We start from the raw sequence: 16219 nt of genomic DNA, 5'->3' as shown, positions 1-16219 counted from the left end.
TGTAAAGCTGCTTTGAAACCATCTGTATTTTAAAAAGTGCTATATAAATAAAAGTGACTTGACTAAACTTTGTTTAATTCAAGTAAAAGAATTATAGGCCATGTTTTTACCTTGGATGTTTTATAAATAAACGCAAGTGATTCTAGTGTCTCTGATCTCAGCCCCAACACCTCCCCCTCTCCCAAAAGGGTGTGGTGTTATGTAACCAGAAGATTTATAACAATTTCCCCCTCATACCTCCAGGTTTAACAACCTGCCTTAATTCGTCTGTTGCAAACATGGAAAACACGCTTTAATGAGCAGATATGTTCGGACATATTTTGAAGAATATGCTTTCAGACACTGCTTTCATCTGCTTGTGCATTCTGATCACAAATGGTAAGTCAGATTTATTTCATAAAATTCTGTCAAAACAGACCTAACATGCAAGTAATTGTTAAATATCAAAATTGTTTTTCAGTCATACACAGTAAATTTTTTCTTAAAACTCAATATTTATTAGAACACTTCAACACACTAAAAATGTCTGGGTTAATAAACACAAAGTAGGTAAAAGTGACCCTGCAAAGGCATTTATGGTTTGTGTAGAGGTTTTACTGAAACATGGCACAGTTTTATTACAGAACTGCAACCAGCGTCACACTTTTACTCGAAAGCCAATAAGTACATCAGCTCTCGCAGCTATATAAATTTTATGTACATAAACCTCGCATGATTCATGTCTGTGTTCCCCTGTCTTGTCCCATGTTTAGCAGTTCCCCGTAATGTTTAAAGCCTATTAGTCTCCCAGGTGTCTCTGGTTAACCACACCCCCTTGTTATCTTGTTTAGCTTGTTTGCCTCTGTATTTAAACCCTGTGTCTTGTGTCAGTGTTTGTGGGTTCTTGACTTTGTTATTGTTTGTTGGCGGTCCTGGGTCCTGGGTCCTGGGTCCTGGGTCCTGGGTCCTGGGTCCTGGGTCCTGGGTCCTGGGTCCTGGGTCCTGGGTCCTGGGTCCTGGGTCCTGGGTCCTGGGTCCTGGGTCCTGGGTCCTGGGTCCTGGGTCCTGGGTCGTCTAGTTTTGGGTTTATTTAATAAAGTTTACTGCATGTGGATTCTGCTTCCTCCTATCATTCAACCACATCGTTACAGAAGAACCCACAAACACTGACACAAGACACAGGGTTTAAGTACAGAGGCAAACAAGCTAAACAAGATAACAAGGGGGTGTGGTTAACCAGAGACACCTGGGAGACTAATAGGCTTCAAACATTACGGGGAACTGCTAAACATGGGACAAGACAGGGGAACACAGACATGAATCATGACATAATCACAGGCTTTTCAACATTAACAACCAATTACAGTTTACTGACAGCTAAAACTTGGAAATCCCCTGAAGTTAAAGGGTTAAAAAATGAAGATGAAAATTCTGTAATTAATTAGGCTACTCACCCCCATGTCGTTCCAAACCTGTAAGACCTTCCGTTCATCTTCTGAACACAAATGAAGATATTTCTGATGAAATCTGAGAGCTCTGCAGTGTTGTTGCTTCATGTGGGATCAGAAACCTCTCGGATTTCATTAAAAAATTCTTCATTTGTGTTTTCCGAAAATGAAGTAAGGTCTTACGGGTTTGGACCGACATGAGGGTGAATAATTAATGACAAAATGTATATTTTTGGGTGAACTAACCTTTTAACATAGTATGCAAAAAGAAAAGAAAAAATAATTCTTGAATACACACCTCAAGTTCGATGGTACGCACGAGTGAGTGAAACAACAATGTAGTGTCTTTAAAATCATTCTTTTGTGCGGAACTAACACTGTAAAAAAAAAAAAAAACAGTAAAACGGCAGCAAAGTTTCCAGACGGATTCCGTTAAATTACAGCAAATAATCATTTCACAAAATTACATACAAAAAAACGTAAAATTACAGAATTGACTTTACAGTCAAAATTAATAAAATTACAGTATATTAATGTTGATAATGGCTTATTACACTGTAGAAAAACAGATAAATGATGTCAAATTACATGAAAAAAATGTCACTTTCAGGTTAAACTGTAAATTTACGGTTTTATAAAGTTATTTATAATAATGCTGTCTATCTACAGTAATTATCTTTTAATATCCTGTGTAAACTATGAACTATGAAGTTATGTATAAAATGCAATAAGTACATAAATTCAAATACAAAGTTTGTATATTTACAGTTTAAATTTTTACAGATCCAATTTCACAACTTTGGCCAATTTACAGTCACTTTCTGTTAAATTAACTAAATGTATAAGTACAGAATACCTGCACATTTACAGTATTAGTCATTAAACATAAACACTGAACATCAAGATACGTGAATGATAGGAAATACATGCTTAGTAATTTAGAACATGTAAAAATATCCACATTAAAAGGCTATTTCTGCATACCTTTATACTCTAATACAACTTATCCAAAGTGACTTAAAAATTATGAGAACAATAGAAGCAACAAGTGCAGTGACAAGCCCCAGTTAGTGTAGCACAGTACAAAAAGCAAGTGTTTTATTTTTTTATTAAAACAGATTTAGTATTATTGGGTCAAGTGTTTATAAAAAGATGGATCTTTAGCAGTTTCTTGAAAATGTGTTGAGTTGGGCAGGTCATCCCACCAGCAGGGAACAGTCCAGGTAAAGGTCAGTGAAAGTGATTGTGTGTCTCTTTGGGATGATGGCACCACAAGGCGCCGTTCACTTGCAGAACACAAGCTTCTGGAGACACAGATCTGAAGAAGTGAGTTTAGGTCTTGCTGCAGCATCTGGATCAGTTGCAGAGGTTTGACTGATGCTGGAAAGCCTGCAATAGTCCAGTCTGGATAGAACAAGAGCTTAGACAAGGAGTTGTGTGGCTCCGATACGAAGGGCCGGGTCTTTCTGATGTTGTATAAGGCAAATCAGCAGGATCACAGCAAGTTTGGTTTGGCTGAAATCCAAACCATTTGGCAAGGTTGAGTTGAAGGTGAAGGTCATTCATCCAGCAAGAATTTTCCATCAGGTAGGCTGAGATGCGAGCAGCAACCGTCAGATCCTCTGGCTGGAATGAAAGGTAGAGATATGTGTCATTAAGTGATAGGAAAAGCCATGTTTTAAAATGACAGAGCCTAGTTGCTATACACAAAAAAAAAAAAAAAAAAAAAACACATAGATGGGTGGAATCTAACACAATCGTGGTTTTACTGTAGCAAAACCAAACCTTGTGCAGCAACACGCCACAGTGGCCTCACAAGGATCAAATTAATATTCACATGGGAAAATATAGTATAACCAAATTACATTTTCTGCCACTTTTAGTGCAATCTTAGGGAATCAGAAGACTCGGCCATTACGATATTTTCCTTGTTTGCCATGATCATCTGCTTTCACACCAAAAAATAAATAAAAATAATAATAATATTTTTTAAACTCAGTATTACATTTACACAAGTCAGAATATGTTCCACTGGGACAGTGTAAAACCTCAACTGAAAAACCTTAAAAATGGTAATCAATCCGCCAAAAACATGGTTACTATAATTTTACTATAAAAAAAAAAACAAGGATGTTTTTTAAGAGAAGAGTTTTCAGCTTTCAGACAGGGTTTTAAAATGTCCCGCAATTCAAGAGATTGATTTACTGACATATACTATTACGTATTAACGAAGATTTTATACACAATTAAACAGACTTTGATATCTACTGAAGCTTGTTTTAGGTCTTTTGAGATGTGGGTTCAACTAATCTTTCTTAAAACAGATGGAAAATTGAAAGACGCATGCTGCTTTTTAAGTGTTTTGCCCTACAGCTCTTGGCGCCAGTTATGACTGAATGTCATTTAAGAATACTAACGTTAGCTTGGAAACTTTAAACTTAACACAAATGTAATATAAAATATCGTTCACATGTAGTATAATGAGACTCTTACCTCAGCCGGTGATCGTTTGGCATGATGCCCGCTGTGACGAACCAGGCTCACTGAAAAGGACGCGTTATTTCAGAAGAATCCGAACTGACTGACTGACTGACAACAGGGCTCCTGCTCACGGCTGCTCTTGACGAATACGATTGCTTTGAACCACTGTTGATCTCGCAATCCACTTCACGAGCTTATACTGAATTCAAATCTCCCGCTTGCCCTTGATACAGATCCAAACTTACTCGACAAGATCAGCTAACCGCTGTGGGCGGAACTAAACAGCAGAAAAGTAATGGCGGCAAATTTGAATCTGTGTCATCCAGGGGGCTAATCCAGCACTGGGAAAGCGAACCATCCCCGGGGGCCGCCATTGGCTAACAAGCCATCACCTGCTGTTAGCATTCCATTGACTCCCATTCATTTTGGCGTAACTTTGACAGCGGACACACACAGGCACACACACAAAGCCCTGAATGTGCAGCAATGGAGATTTGGAAAAATATTGATTCATAAATTATGCCTAATTTCTACTTTCAATGAAAAATGAATTGCAGCAGTGGGTTATGCAACAGTGTGAAAATAACCCAACAAAATTATCCAATAGGCTGAAAATTTTGCCTTCAATAACATTTTGGTTTCTTATATTATGTATTTATTACAAAATGTCTTTGTTCCTCATTATTGGGTACAAATTGTATCAAAATCTCAGTTTCAGGTGAGTTTGGTGCTGATACAGATGGAGTGAATTTAATATCGGTGACTGAGGGAGATTCTGTCACTCTAAACACTGATGTTACTGGAATACGAAATAATAATATATTATGGATGTTTGGACCTCAAGAGACTCGTATTGCTGAAATCTTTAGATGGACCATTAATATGTTTGACAGTATTGAGACATTTGGAGACAGACTCCAGATGGACAGTCAAACTGGATCTCTGACCATCAGAAACATCAGAACTGAACACACTGGACTTTATAAACTACAGATCTTCAGCAACAGAGAATATTCATTCAAGAGATTTAGTGTTACTGTCTATGGTGAGTAAACTGCATGAATCATGTACCAAATGCTATAATTATTAATTAACTTTTAATTTTAGTCTGAACTCAACAATAAAACAATAAAGTAATAATTCAAAATGTACAATTTGCAGCTAAAATGACCTACCAAATGCTGAAATGATCAATATGTACAAAAACTGATTAAATAGTTGCTTAAATGCAATTTCATGTTCTCAGAAGGTGAAGCATAAAAAATACATTTTAAAAACAAATAGAAAAAACTTTTTTTATGCACAATCTGCAACATGTTGTTAGTTATTGATTGTACTCACTACTGATGTAATACTTACTTTTACTTTTTCTTTAATGTTTTCCAGCTAGTCTACCTGTTCCTGTCATCACCAGAGACTCTTCAGACTGTTCTTCATCATCATCAGGAAGATCATCAGTGTCCAGATGTTCACTGGTGTGTTCAGTGTTGAATGTGAGTCATGTGACTCTCTCCTGGTACAAAGGAATCAGTGTATTGTCCAGCATCAGTGTGTCTGATCTCAGCATCAGTCTCTCTCTACCTCTGGAGGTGGAATATCAGGATAAAAACACTTACAGCTGTGTGATCTACAATCCCATCACACACCAGACCACACATCTGGACTTCAGTCGACTCTGTCACACATGTCCAAGTACGTCAGCATTATTAGTCCATTCACTGAACTACCAGTGTCTTTTAATGAAAACATATGAAACACAAATGCGCTAGCTGGTGGCATGTTTGTTATTTTGAGGGGCTGAGTAGTGAAGGGAGGGGTGTGTTTGTTTGTGTAACCAGTCCTACTGACCCGCTCACAGCGGGATTCAAACCATGGTCTCTGGCGTGGGAAGCAGGCGCTCTTAACAAGGAGGCTAAAGACCACAGCTTCTAACATCGGTCGCTAGCGCGCCTCTTGAGATCAGGGGAGTGAGGTTTAAACATACAGCTCTTACTGGCTTATGACATTTACACTCACCCCCGTAAACCTCACTCCCATCCGGGTCACGGCACCAGGTGTAACTGGTTGTTGTCTGTGTTGTGTGTTTTGTGTAGTTAAACACGGGACAGTAAGCGGCAGTTTCTCTGGATCTTTTATTCCTCTCCTCTCTGTTGCAAAAGAACAATTAAGCAACCTCTTAGTGAATTTCCCTTAATGTTCTCTCTTCCATTCAGTTACAGTGCAAAAGGGGTAAATAAAAAAGGCGCATAAAACATAAATCGAGTAAAGAAAATTTACATTAAACAAGAAAAAAGTATACAAATAAAAAAACATACCAGATGCAAGAGAACAAATAAGCAGCCTCTGGGTGAATTTCCCTTAATGTTCTAAGTAAGTAAAATAACATTATACACGTAAATTGAGGTGAAGTATAGACATAAAACCAATAATTACAATAAAGATTAAATAAAATGATCAGAAACCAAATTAAATTGACCTCTCCCATACAAAAGGGAAGAGGAGACAGAACAGGAAATGATGTTGGTTCATGACATCACAACAATTAAAGGGGAAAGCACTCAATTTGATCAGGCAGCCAGGTCAGGTACATGTAAATGAACAATTTTGTGTGAAATATGTTTAAAAGTATAATTTTTATACCTGTTAAATTTGGTTGTCGATTTCAAATATCAACAGTGTTTCTCAGAAATCACTTACTGCTAATTTTAAGCTTTAAGAACTCCATTAGATCTTGCATTATTTCATGTTTGTTGATGTGTGGTGAAACTTGTTTACACTGATTTGGGATTTTGCTTTGTTTCTTGCAGAACTCCACCAACATGTACTTGGGATACTGGTGATAACAGCTGTATTTCTGCTACTAGCAGTCAAAATTGTAGTTGTGCTGAAGTTTTGTAGCTGTATATTTAAAAAACTAGCAAAACGTAAAGGCAAGTATTTCTGACAGCTGATACATTTATGGGTGGCTCTTAATTTTACAGTCCTGTTCTGATAGTGTTCAAACGTGATAAAGTCTTGTAACCTCCATTTCAAATTCATAAAAGCTTTGTTAATTTTATAAATTGATTTGTATTCAACAGCCAAGACTGAAGAAAAGAATGATTGTGCAAATGCAACCTTAGATCCGGTAAGACCTGTTATTTCAAATTTCTGAAACCTGTAAATGATTTATTTTAACCAGATTGTAAAATGTTTTTCATCTTGTCTAAAGGTGTTCAGATTCTCAGTGTGTTGGGTGTAACATCTCTGTTCTTAATGCATGGTTTGTGACTTTTGGCTTCAGTCAATTATTCTTCATCTGGTGCATGTAGTTACATGATCATGCATCTTTGATTTTAAATAGATGTTGGAACCTATGTTATTGATTTGTTGAATTCTCTTAGACATTTTATTCCCCATTTTAACATCCTTTGTGTGAAGGTTTTTTTTTCTTTTTTTTCTGCTTTTTTTCCTCATCTCTCTGCTTAAATCATGTGTTGTATCAACACTGGTCTCTCTTGTCTCTCTCTGACTTCCAAATGTGTTTCTTTACTTACAGGGGGCCGATCAGGGCCATGGATAAGAGGAGGGCAGCTGTACAGTTTGGTGTGAGAAATACCCATAGGTGAACCCCTCGCAAATGCAAAAGCAACAGCAAACTCTCTCCATCCCCTTAGGGGAAACACCAAAATGCATTCATTTTTTTTTATTTCAATCTTGACTGCACCTGTCCAACTTCATACCAACTCCTAAAACAGTATAATCTTGTCTAAACTTGAGTTGAGCTGGTTTGTGTGTTTAATATTCTTAGTTATTTACACAGTTATGAACTGTGTATGAATTTATCCATTAAACAATGTAACAATAATAAATAAAGCAAGAACAAGTTTTAGCTAAAAATGATCCAGTGAAAGCTTCCAAGCAGGTACTAAGATTTCATACTGCAGTTAATGTGCATCAGGGTTACGGGCACCCAAGGCTTATTTATGCACTTGGAAGAGTGCATCGCAGTTTGTTGTGTATGGGGCTGCGTAGAAGGAGACCAGTCAGAATGTTCATGATAACCCCTGCCCATCATCGAAAGCGCCTACAAAGGGCATGTGAGTGCAGCTAAGCCGCATCTCTCCAGGGGTCTCATTTATAAAACTGTGTGTAGGATCCTTACTAAAAGTGTGCATGCGCCTGAAAGGCAAAAATGGCATACGGGAACAAATATTCTGATTTATAATACTGCGTGTATGCCAGAACCTTTAGAAATCCCAGTCAGAGGAAGATTGTTCACATGCGCCTCCACCCCGAAATAACCATATGGAGCTTACAACGCCTAGTTTTATATGCATTACCTCATCTGCATATCATTTGCATATGCATATTCATCTACGTGATACCATGTTTAATACAAAACATTAGGAAAATATGAGATACGCATGTGCCGTCACATTACATTGATAAAAATCATTTAGTAGCCTATCCTTGCCTTGTTTTTGAATAAATAAATCAAATAGTAGGCTATAAAATACATTTCAGAGAAAGATTTTAGATGTTACATACTTTACTTAAATTTACAGTATTGAACCGTATTTAATTATCTGATATAATGTTAATTTACTGACCTATTGAACTTTTGTACCATAGTAATACACTGTCAACGACCAATCACTGTGGTGATGATAATCACATGATGAATTAAAGCTCATCTCAAACAGCGCATACACAACAAAGTTTGTATTAATGTATAGAATCTGCATAGTGTCATTCACACAAACACTAAACACCATCATGGTAACACACATTTTAAAAATGCAATACACATTAATTTAACAACATTAAATGTAACATAAAACCCTAATATCATAACTGATAAAAAAAAATTAAAAAAAACTAAGAAAACTATGAAGAAACATAGTTATTTCAACAAAAATACATCAAATGTACATCAAAAATACATCAAAAGTGTCACGCAGGGAATTGTGGGAATGTCAATTTACGTTTTTTCACTGTAAATTATACAATGACTTGTTAAAAAAAATGTAAATTTAACGGTATTTTACAGTAAAATTACATTAAATGTACTGTTAGATCTATCACAGTTAACAGTTTTTCACTGTAGCATTTTTACAGTCTTTGACCGTTAAAATCATTATAATTTTTTTACAGGCTGCATAACTCAGTCATGCATGTCTAGACTTGAGTATAGAGCTGGTTTGTGTGCTTAGTTGTTAGTATTATTATACAGCCATCCACGTGATACTCTCCTATTCCAAGAGTCAGGAGTCAGAACAAAAAGCGATAAAGAGAAGTAGTAAGTAGTAATGAGAGCAACATGCATTTAGTAGCCTGTTGAATATGTGTATTAGCCAAGAGCTCCCTCTGCTGACTGTGAGTGAGATTTACAAGATTCTCAAACACTGGATTTGGCTGGTTATCATGGATCAAGGTCAAGTTAGTCTCTGCTGGTTCTGTACACTGAATCAGCTGTACTGACTGCACAGCCTGAGGATCAAATGCTTATTTCACCATTTATCTTATAATGGTAATCTGAGATTATCTTTATTATTGTCATGTCAGTGTATATGACACACACTGTGTGTGTATTTACACATTAAACGTTGTAATGTAATCACCAAGCAAGAAGATTTTACAAAGAGACATTCACTACTGAATGCTTCCGTGCCATTAAGTGATGTTAAATAGTGGGCTGATGTAATGTAATTTCTTTTTCTTTTCTTTTTTACAAAAGCTTCAGTGTGCAGTACTTTACTTTATAACAGTGTTGTAATCAGTATGCTGTGTTTTGCATATAGTCCTTCATATAGTGCATGTAAGTGCATTACATTTTAATGAATACAAGCAGCGCTTGTATTCGCGCTGCAACCTTCACTGGAAGGTTTTTCTTTGTATGCAAGAAACACACTTAAGCATAAACACACTTAAGATCCTTGATCACTTCACTTCTGTATTAAAATTATATTATGTATTATTTTAAACCTGCAGTATCTGTTGTCTTATCCGTTTTTTTCACATGAAGTTGACGTATTAGACGTTTACAGTTGTTCAGTTTTAGAAAGTGGAGTGTGTAGTTATTATTATTACAGAGAGATGATCTGAAACTGGACGTTTGTACCTCAAAACACTCGAATAGCTGAAATCATTAGAAGAGACCAAATAAACTATATATTTGTCAGTAATGATGGAAGATTCAGAGACAAACTCCAGATGGACAATCAAACTGGATCTCTGACCATCAGAAACATCAGATCTGAACACACTGGACTTTATAAACTGACCGTTGTCAGAAGTACAGTAAGAGATTCAGTGTTACTGTCTATGGTGAGTAAACTGTTCAGTCGTAAATGTAATTAGCGTTCAATTCTATACATTCTGTGTTTTAAGTTATTGACTTAATTTCTTTAATAAAAACAAGTTACTTTCAGACAATGCTTTGCATTATTTTCATTTGAGTTGTTTTGACATTCATTGTTTTTCTGTATGTTTTCCAGCTTATCTGCCCATTCCTGTCATCACCAGTAACTCTTCACATTGTTCTTCATCATCATCATCATCATCTGTTATTATTAGTGTCATTGCTCTCTAATCTGAATTCACAGTAGAAGTGGAGAGAAGAACATAAACAACCAGTGCAAGATAACCTGTAAATGCATTGTATGAAAGCCCATATAATTAAAATGAATAAGAAATCATTAGTATATTAAAACCTAGTCAGTCAAATAGACTAACATTGCCACTTCAGCTCTGAGAAATTCATGTACTCCCTCCCTCTATTTCAGTTTCTCCATCTCTCCACTTACAAACCACATCCTGACCACACTGTCAAGAGAAACAGAATCAGTGATAATTACATGTAATTAAAATTAAAACCCCTAGGCTATTTCAAATAATATTACATAAAATATTGTATGTACAATTAAACCCTATGCCTATTATGGTAGAGATTATCACAGTGAACTTTAAATTGCACAAATAGGCTATGCTTTCTCAAAATATGGAATGAAAGCCATTTTATGGTGAGATAGTTCTAAATTAATGACAAATAACTGTTAATCAATAATTCTAATAATAAACTATAAACGCTGTATATAGGTGCTGTAGCCCAGTGGTTCCCAATTCCAGTCCTCGTGACCCACTGCTCTGCATATTTTGTATGTCTCCCTTATTTAACACACCTGAACCAGATCATCAGCTCATTAGGAGAGACTCCATGAACTGAACTGAGTGTGTCAGATAAGAGAGACCTACAAAATGTAGTTGGTCACGAGTTGGTTACGAGGACTGGAATTGGGAACCACTGCTGTAGCCTACTGCTGGCATTGATAGTCATACGTCATCTTGTCTTCCTCTGTGTGAGCACGAGCTGCATAGACAGCCATATTTAGAAAAACACAAAGTTTTGTAGAGGACAGTTCGTTGATTTTCATTTGAAAACACGTCATCAACCGCGCTATGATGACATGATTTATCAGAAATCGTTCAGACATCTTTTGAGAAATATGATTTCTAAAAGGCATCAAGGGAAAACTGCAACAGCTTGTGAACCCCAGTCAAGTATGGGGGCAGCAGAGACACCCTGCGGATGATGTATCCAATCCCCAAGCCCAGAAGCCTGGGCCGTTAAACTAACACCCCTTGCTGTGGAGGAGAGCCACACAGTAAGCGAGGGGTTGCCTGGCTCTATAGCCAGGACATTTTTAAACAATTGGTGGGTCAGTGTCCAGTCACTGTTGTGAAGATGCGGGATGTTAAAATAAATTGTTTGATTGACACTGGCTCTATGGTTTCCATGGTAACTGAGAGTTGTTTTACTCTCTAACTGAGTGTACTTGATTCATGCCAAACGAGTCTTTGCTTTTAGATCCTCCGATAGAGAGTGAGGGGAGTTTACCAGCAGACCTTTTAATTATAGGTTCAATAGTGTGTCCCCAGAAAAAGGACAATTGCTGGTCCCAATTATGAATGTGGGGACAAGTGATGTTATTTGTACCCACATGTTCGACAAGCATCTGTACATAGGGCTGAAGTGGTGGTCAGTGGAGGGGATCTCGATATTCAGTTTAGCCTATACAGGAAGAACAAAATTGTACGGTTTTTATTGAGCAAAGTAATGTGTCACAGGGGTAACAGCTGCTCAACAAGTTCGGACCCTTAATTTTCCTCTGTTGAATGGCATGGTTTTATTTCAGTTAGCCTAATAGCTAGTTGATTTGCATTGAGAGATGATCTTATGGAAAGTACTCCATGCCAATCTCTAGGTATGGTGAAGGCTATGTGATGATGTGGGGCTATTTTAATTCCAAAGGCCAAGGGAACTTTATCAGGATATCCTGGATCCATGAAGTAACTGGCCTTTAAAAATAAAATCTGCCTGCCTCTACAGCTGTGGGATCAACACTGTTCCTGGTTTAACCTTTTTGATTGTTTGTTGCAGAAACCTGATGGAGAAGATAACAGTGTACTCAAATGTTATGAGCTAAGATTTTTATTTTAATGTTTTGTCCTCCAATAATTCAGTCTCTCGCTGCCCAGACAGCAACATGCTGTCGACCCAGATCCAGCCCACATCTAGTCTACCAGACGTGTACCGGATCTGGGCCGACACTATATTGCTGTCTGGTTGCAGTATAGAGCAGTGTTTCTCAACTGATAGGTCTGGTCATGAACCAAATATTGCTCTGACTCTTCTGAGGGAAACAATGCAAATATTTAAATGCAACTAACCTAAACTTGATCATGAGATAGTTGGAAAAAAACTCCTAAAGGACAAGTGTTTTGGAAAATAGTTTTCTATTTCAGCACATTTTATGTTCATAATTGATGATGTTCATAGTAATATTAACCCTCTGGGGTCCTTCGTTTAACAGTCACACTCAGGACCTTCGGGTCCAAATGGACCCGGAGGGCGGGATTAATATATATATAAAAAAAATCTTTTTTTTTTTTTTTTACTTGTTTTTTATAATATTTTTTCTTTTCTTTTTTGGTGTTTTGAGATAATTTTATGATTTTAATTAATATTTATGCAATAATTATGACCCATTTTTTCCCATTGAATATAATAGACATTTTTTATATATATTTTATTTTATTTTATTTTTATTAAAAAAAATGTGTGTGTGTGTGTGGTTTTTTTTTGTACTCTTGATGTTTTAGAGCTTCACCCCTTCACTGTTGAGTCCTTTTTTTCTGCATCCTGGCTGATTTGTAGATTGTATGCACAAAAAAATTCTGCTTTTTCATATTTTTTACAATTTCCCATTCATTTCCTATGGGGGTCATTTTTGACCAAACAGCAGAAGTGTGACGTGCTTGGATCATGACCCCAATTTTTTTGTGTGTTCACATACCCAATACCATAAAAGTCACCAAGTTTCGGAACATTCCGATGAAGCTGTGATTTTTAAAAATTCAAAACAGATTTTTGTAATCTGAATTTATTAGTGTATATGTGTATAAAAGTGTGTTTGTGTGTGTGTGTGTGTGTGTGTGTGTGTGTGTGTGTGTGTGTGTGTGTGTGTGTGTGTGTGTGTGTGTGTGTGTGTGTGTGTGGATGTGTCTGTTTTGCACTCTTGATGTTTTATAGATTAACCCCTTCACTGTTGTGTGCTTTTTTTCTGGATCGTGGCTGATTTGTAGATTGTACGCACAAAAAAACTCTGCATTTTCACATTTTTGCCAATTTCCCATTCATTTCCTATGGTGGGTCCATTTGGACCCGAAGGTCTTGAGTGTGACAAATTTTTTACAACCACTTAGACTATTCAAATCCTGTCCCCAATTTTTTTGGGTGTTCATATACCAAGTACCAACAAAGTCACCAAATCTCGGACCATTCCGATGAAGCTATGATTTTTTACATTTTTTTATTTAAACGCTTCGGGTCCATTTGGACCCGAAGGACCCCAGAGGGTTAATCCATTTCAGCATTTGATTTTGTTTTAGTAGTATTACTTTTACTTTAGAATTGTTAACCATGTAAAATCTGGGTCTTGAAATGAAACACTGAAGTAGAATGCAAATGTATTATTAGTTATTCTCAGTTAATCTGCAAAAGAGTACTCAATAACAGCTTCTTCATCCCACAAGAACGGCCAAAAAAGCATAAAATCTGGTCTAGACCTGAAATACATGTTCATGCCTTGTCGTTTTCCTGCATGACAAGCTTGCTTGTACTGAGAAGTTTGACTCTTTTCCAACCGGGGAACACCCCATTCTCTGGGACGCGCACATGTACAGCTTGATTCTCCTTCAAGTGGAGCCGTGGACACTCTGCAGACTTATGATGACCTGATACTGTGGAAATTTGGACCTCAAGATACTGAAATCATTCAAATGAAATCATTAAAATGGACCAAAAAAACGTAACTTTTGTCAGCAATGATGGAAGATTCGGAGAAAACTCCAGATAGACAATCAAACTGGATCTCTGACCATCAGAAACATCAGAACTGAACACACTGGTGTCGCGGGTCGTTCCAGACCGCCACTTAAAAAGGATCACATATGCAAACGAATTGTTTGAATTACAAGATTATTTATTTATGTAGAAAATTATTTATTTAAAAAACATAAGAGCACGTCTAGGGAATAAAAAGAAAATAATGGTTGAAGAGTAATGAAAAGACTATTGGGAGAACTAAATTCCAAAGAGAGAAAGCATTGTTGGGAGAGAGCGGGGCACAACCACAAGTTTGTGTAAACCTACTTTCAGAGTATTTTTTTTTCTCCTGCATTAATTTCACACGTCTAGTACAATTATGTGGTTTTGTTCAGTGTATACGTTTCTCTTGATTTACCCCAAAAGAATGGAAGTGAAATGTGACAACATGCCCCATAGGGGTACATTGTAACATGACCATAATGACAGCTTAAAAAGCTATCTGATCTAATAAATAAAATAAAAAAAAATATATATATATACAAGACAAACTAAATAATTTGTCAATAAAATACAATTATTAACTTTTTCATATAAAATAATGGCATTTTTTAATAATCAAAAATACACTATTTTTTGAGTTTGACAACGAACACACTGGAAAACACAGCTATACAGAATAGTTCAAAACATAATAATAATTAATAATTTCTAAACCCTGCTAGTGTCTTCTGCTGGCTAGATCAGCATTAAAAAACTGTTAAAACTAATAACAGATATATGATCAAAATAATATCTGATTTGTCTCATTTTAAAACACACACACACACACACACACACACACACACACACACACACACACACACACACACACACACACACACACACACACACACACACACACAAAACAGAGATAAAAAATTAACTTCAGTAAGAAATGCACTTTTTCTATGGTTAAATAAATGTTAAGTGATGTATTCCAGAGATTTTTTATTTTATTTTGGCAAAAAAAAAAAAGAAAAAAAAAAAAAGGAAAGAAGACACATTCCGATGTCATACTGCCCCCAAGAGGTAGAAAGTAGAATACAGGGCCGTAACACTGGACTTTATGAACAGCCGTGGGGGTGAAAAAACTGTGGTTAAAGACCTTCACTGAAGAGATTCAACTGTCTGTGGGACAAAAAAAACATTTTTCACGAGTTTTAAAAAAAGGGCCTTTGACTGAATGATTTCACTCCTGAGCTTTACAAAAGACAATATCCTTAAAATAAAAAAACGCCAGTAACATCTGAATAAATATCTCCAGTTTAGGAGTAATTTTAATATGGCAAACCCAGTTCAGGTGAATGAATGTATAGTTCGGCTGGCATTCAGGCTAGGTATGTTTATTTATTTGACGGGAAATAAACTCTTATTCTGAAACATTCTCTCTGTACTGATTACGTTATTGTGATTTTCCCATCTTATATTGGAGCAAAGAGTAAAAAAGAGCTGAAACTTATTCAGTGAATATGATTAGCTCTTGTTGAAGCCACTATAAATCTTCCACCAGCAGAGGTCAGTGTCACAACAGTAATGAATGACCATCAGTCTTCAAAAGTCTTTTGACGCTCTTGCTCTCTGAGCTCAATGAATGTGGTTTATTCTCTTGTGTAGATGTTAAAGCAGTAGAGAGGTGTGTGTGTATGTGTGTGTGTGTGTGTGTGTGTGTGTGTGTGTGCCTGGGCTACACATTGTGAACCCCGGCCCTTTCTGTTCACATAATCCCCTTCATTGAGGCCTTGATGGCAGTCTATGGTCTAGCTAGCCTATAGTCTATGGTACCAATCACGTGAAGCCTGAGTGACACATACTGTAATCGGCATGGTCATGATTGTATGATCTTCATAAAAAAATTATGATAGCCAAAAAAAAAAAAAAAAAATTCTGCTTTAAAAAAACT

General features: G+C 36.5%; 1 protein-coding gene across 2 annotated transcripts; it reads left to right on the top strand.

Annotated features, from left to right (window-relative positions):
- The first annotated feature begins 226 nt into the window (after positions 1–226).
- Positions 227–9873, top strand: LOC311085670 (CD48 antigen-like). 2 transcript variants are annotated; one of them, XM_084118245.1, is made up of 7 exons: positions 227–378; positions 4621–4953; positions 5295–5600; positions 6716–6838; positions 6989–7035; positions 7120–7170; positions 7447–9873. In XM_084118245.1, the coding sequence occupies exons 1-6, from the start codon at positions 306–308 to the stop codon at positions 7147–7149; spliced, it is 912 nt and encodes a 303-aa protein (XP_083974371.1). In that variant the 5' UTR covers positions 227–305; the 3' UTR covers positions 7150–7170; positions 7447–9873. The 2 variants fall into 2 exon arrangements, with proteins under 2 accessions (XP_083974371.1, XP_083974372.1); XM_084118246.1 differs by lacking the exon at positions 7120–7170 and having other exon boundaries at positions 233–378.
- Positions 9874–16219: the final 6346 nt, after the last annotated feature.

The sequence above is a fragment of the Abramis brama genome (genome assembly GCF_963993115.1).
Source record: "Abramis brama genome assembly, chromosome: 6".
NCBI classification, from domain to species: Eukaryota; Metazoa; Chordata; class Actinopteri; order Cypriniformes; family Leuciscidae; genus Abramis; species Abramis brama.
Note: the sequence above shows the minus strand (reverse complement) of the source record. Positions and strands in the feature narration are given on the sequence as shown.

Excerpts from the sequence above, each read along its gene's own strand:
- LOC311085670 (XM_084118245.1), top strand. The coding sequence starts at position 306 with ATGTTCGGACATATTTTGAAGAATATGCTTTCAGACACTGCTTTCATC. Across the intron at positions 379-4,620 it reads GTGCATTCTGATCACAAATG|TTTCAGGTGAGTTTGGTGCT; the intron begins GTAAGTCAGATT and ends TCAAAATCTCAG. Across the intron at positions 4,954-5,294 it reads ATTTAGTGTTACTGTCTATG|CTAGTCTACCTGTTCCTGTC; the intron begins GTGAGTAAACTG and ends AATGTTTTCCAG.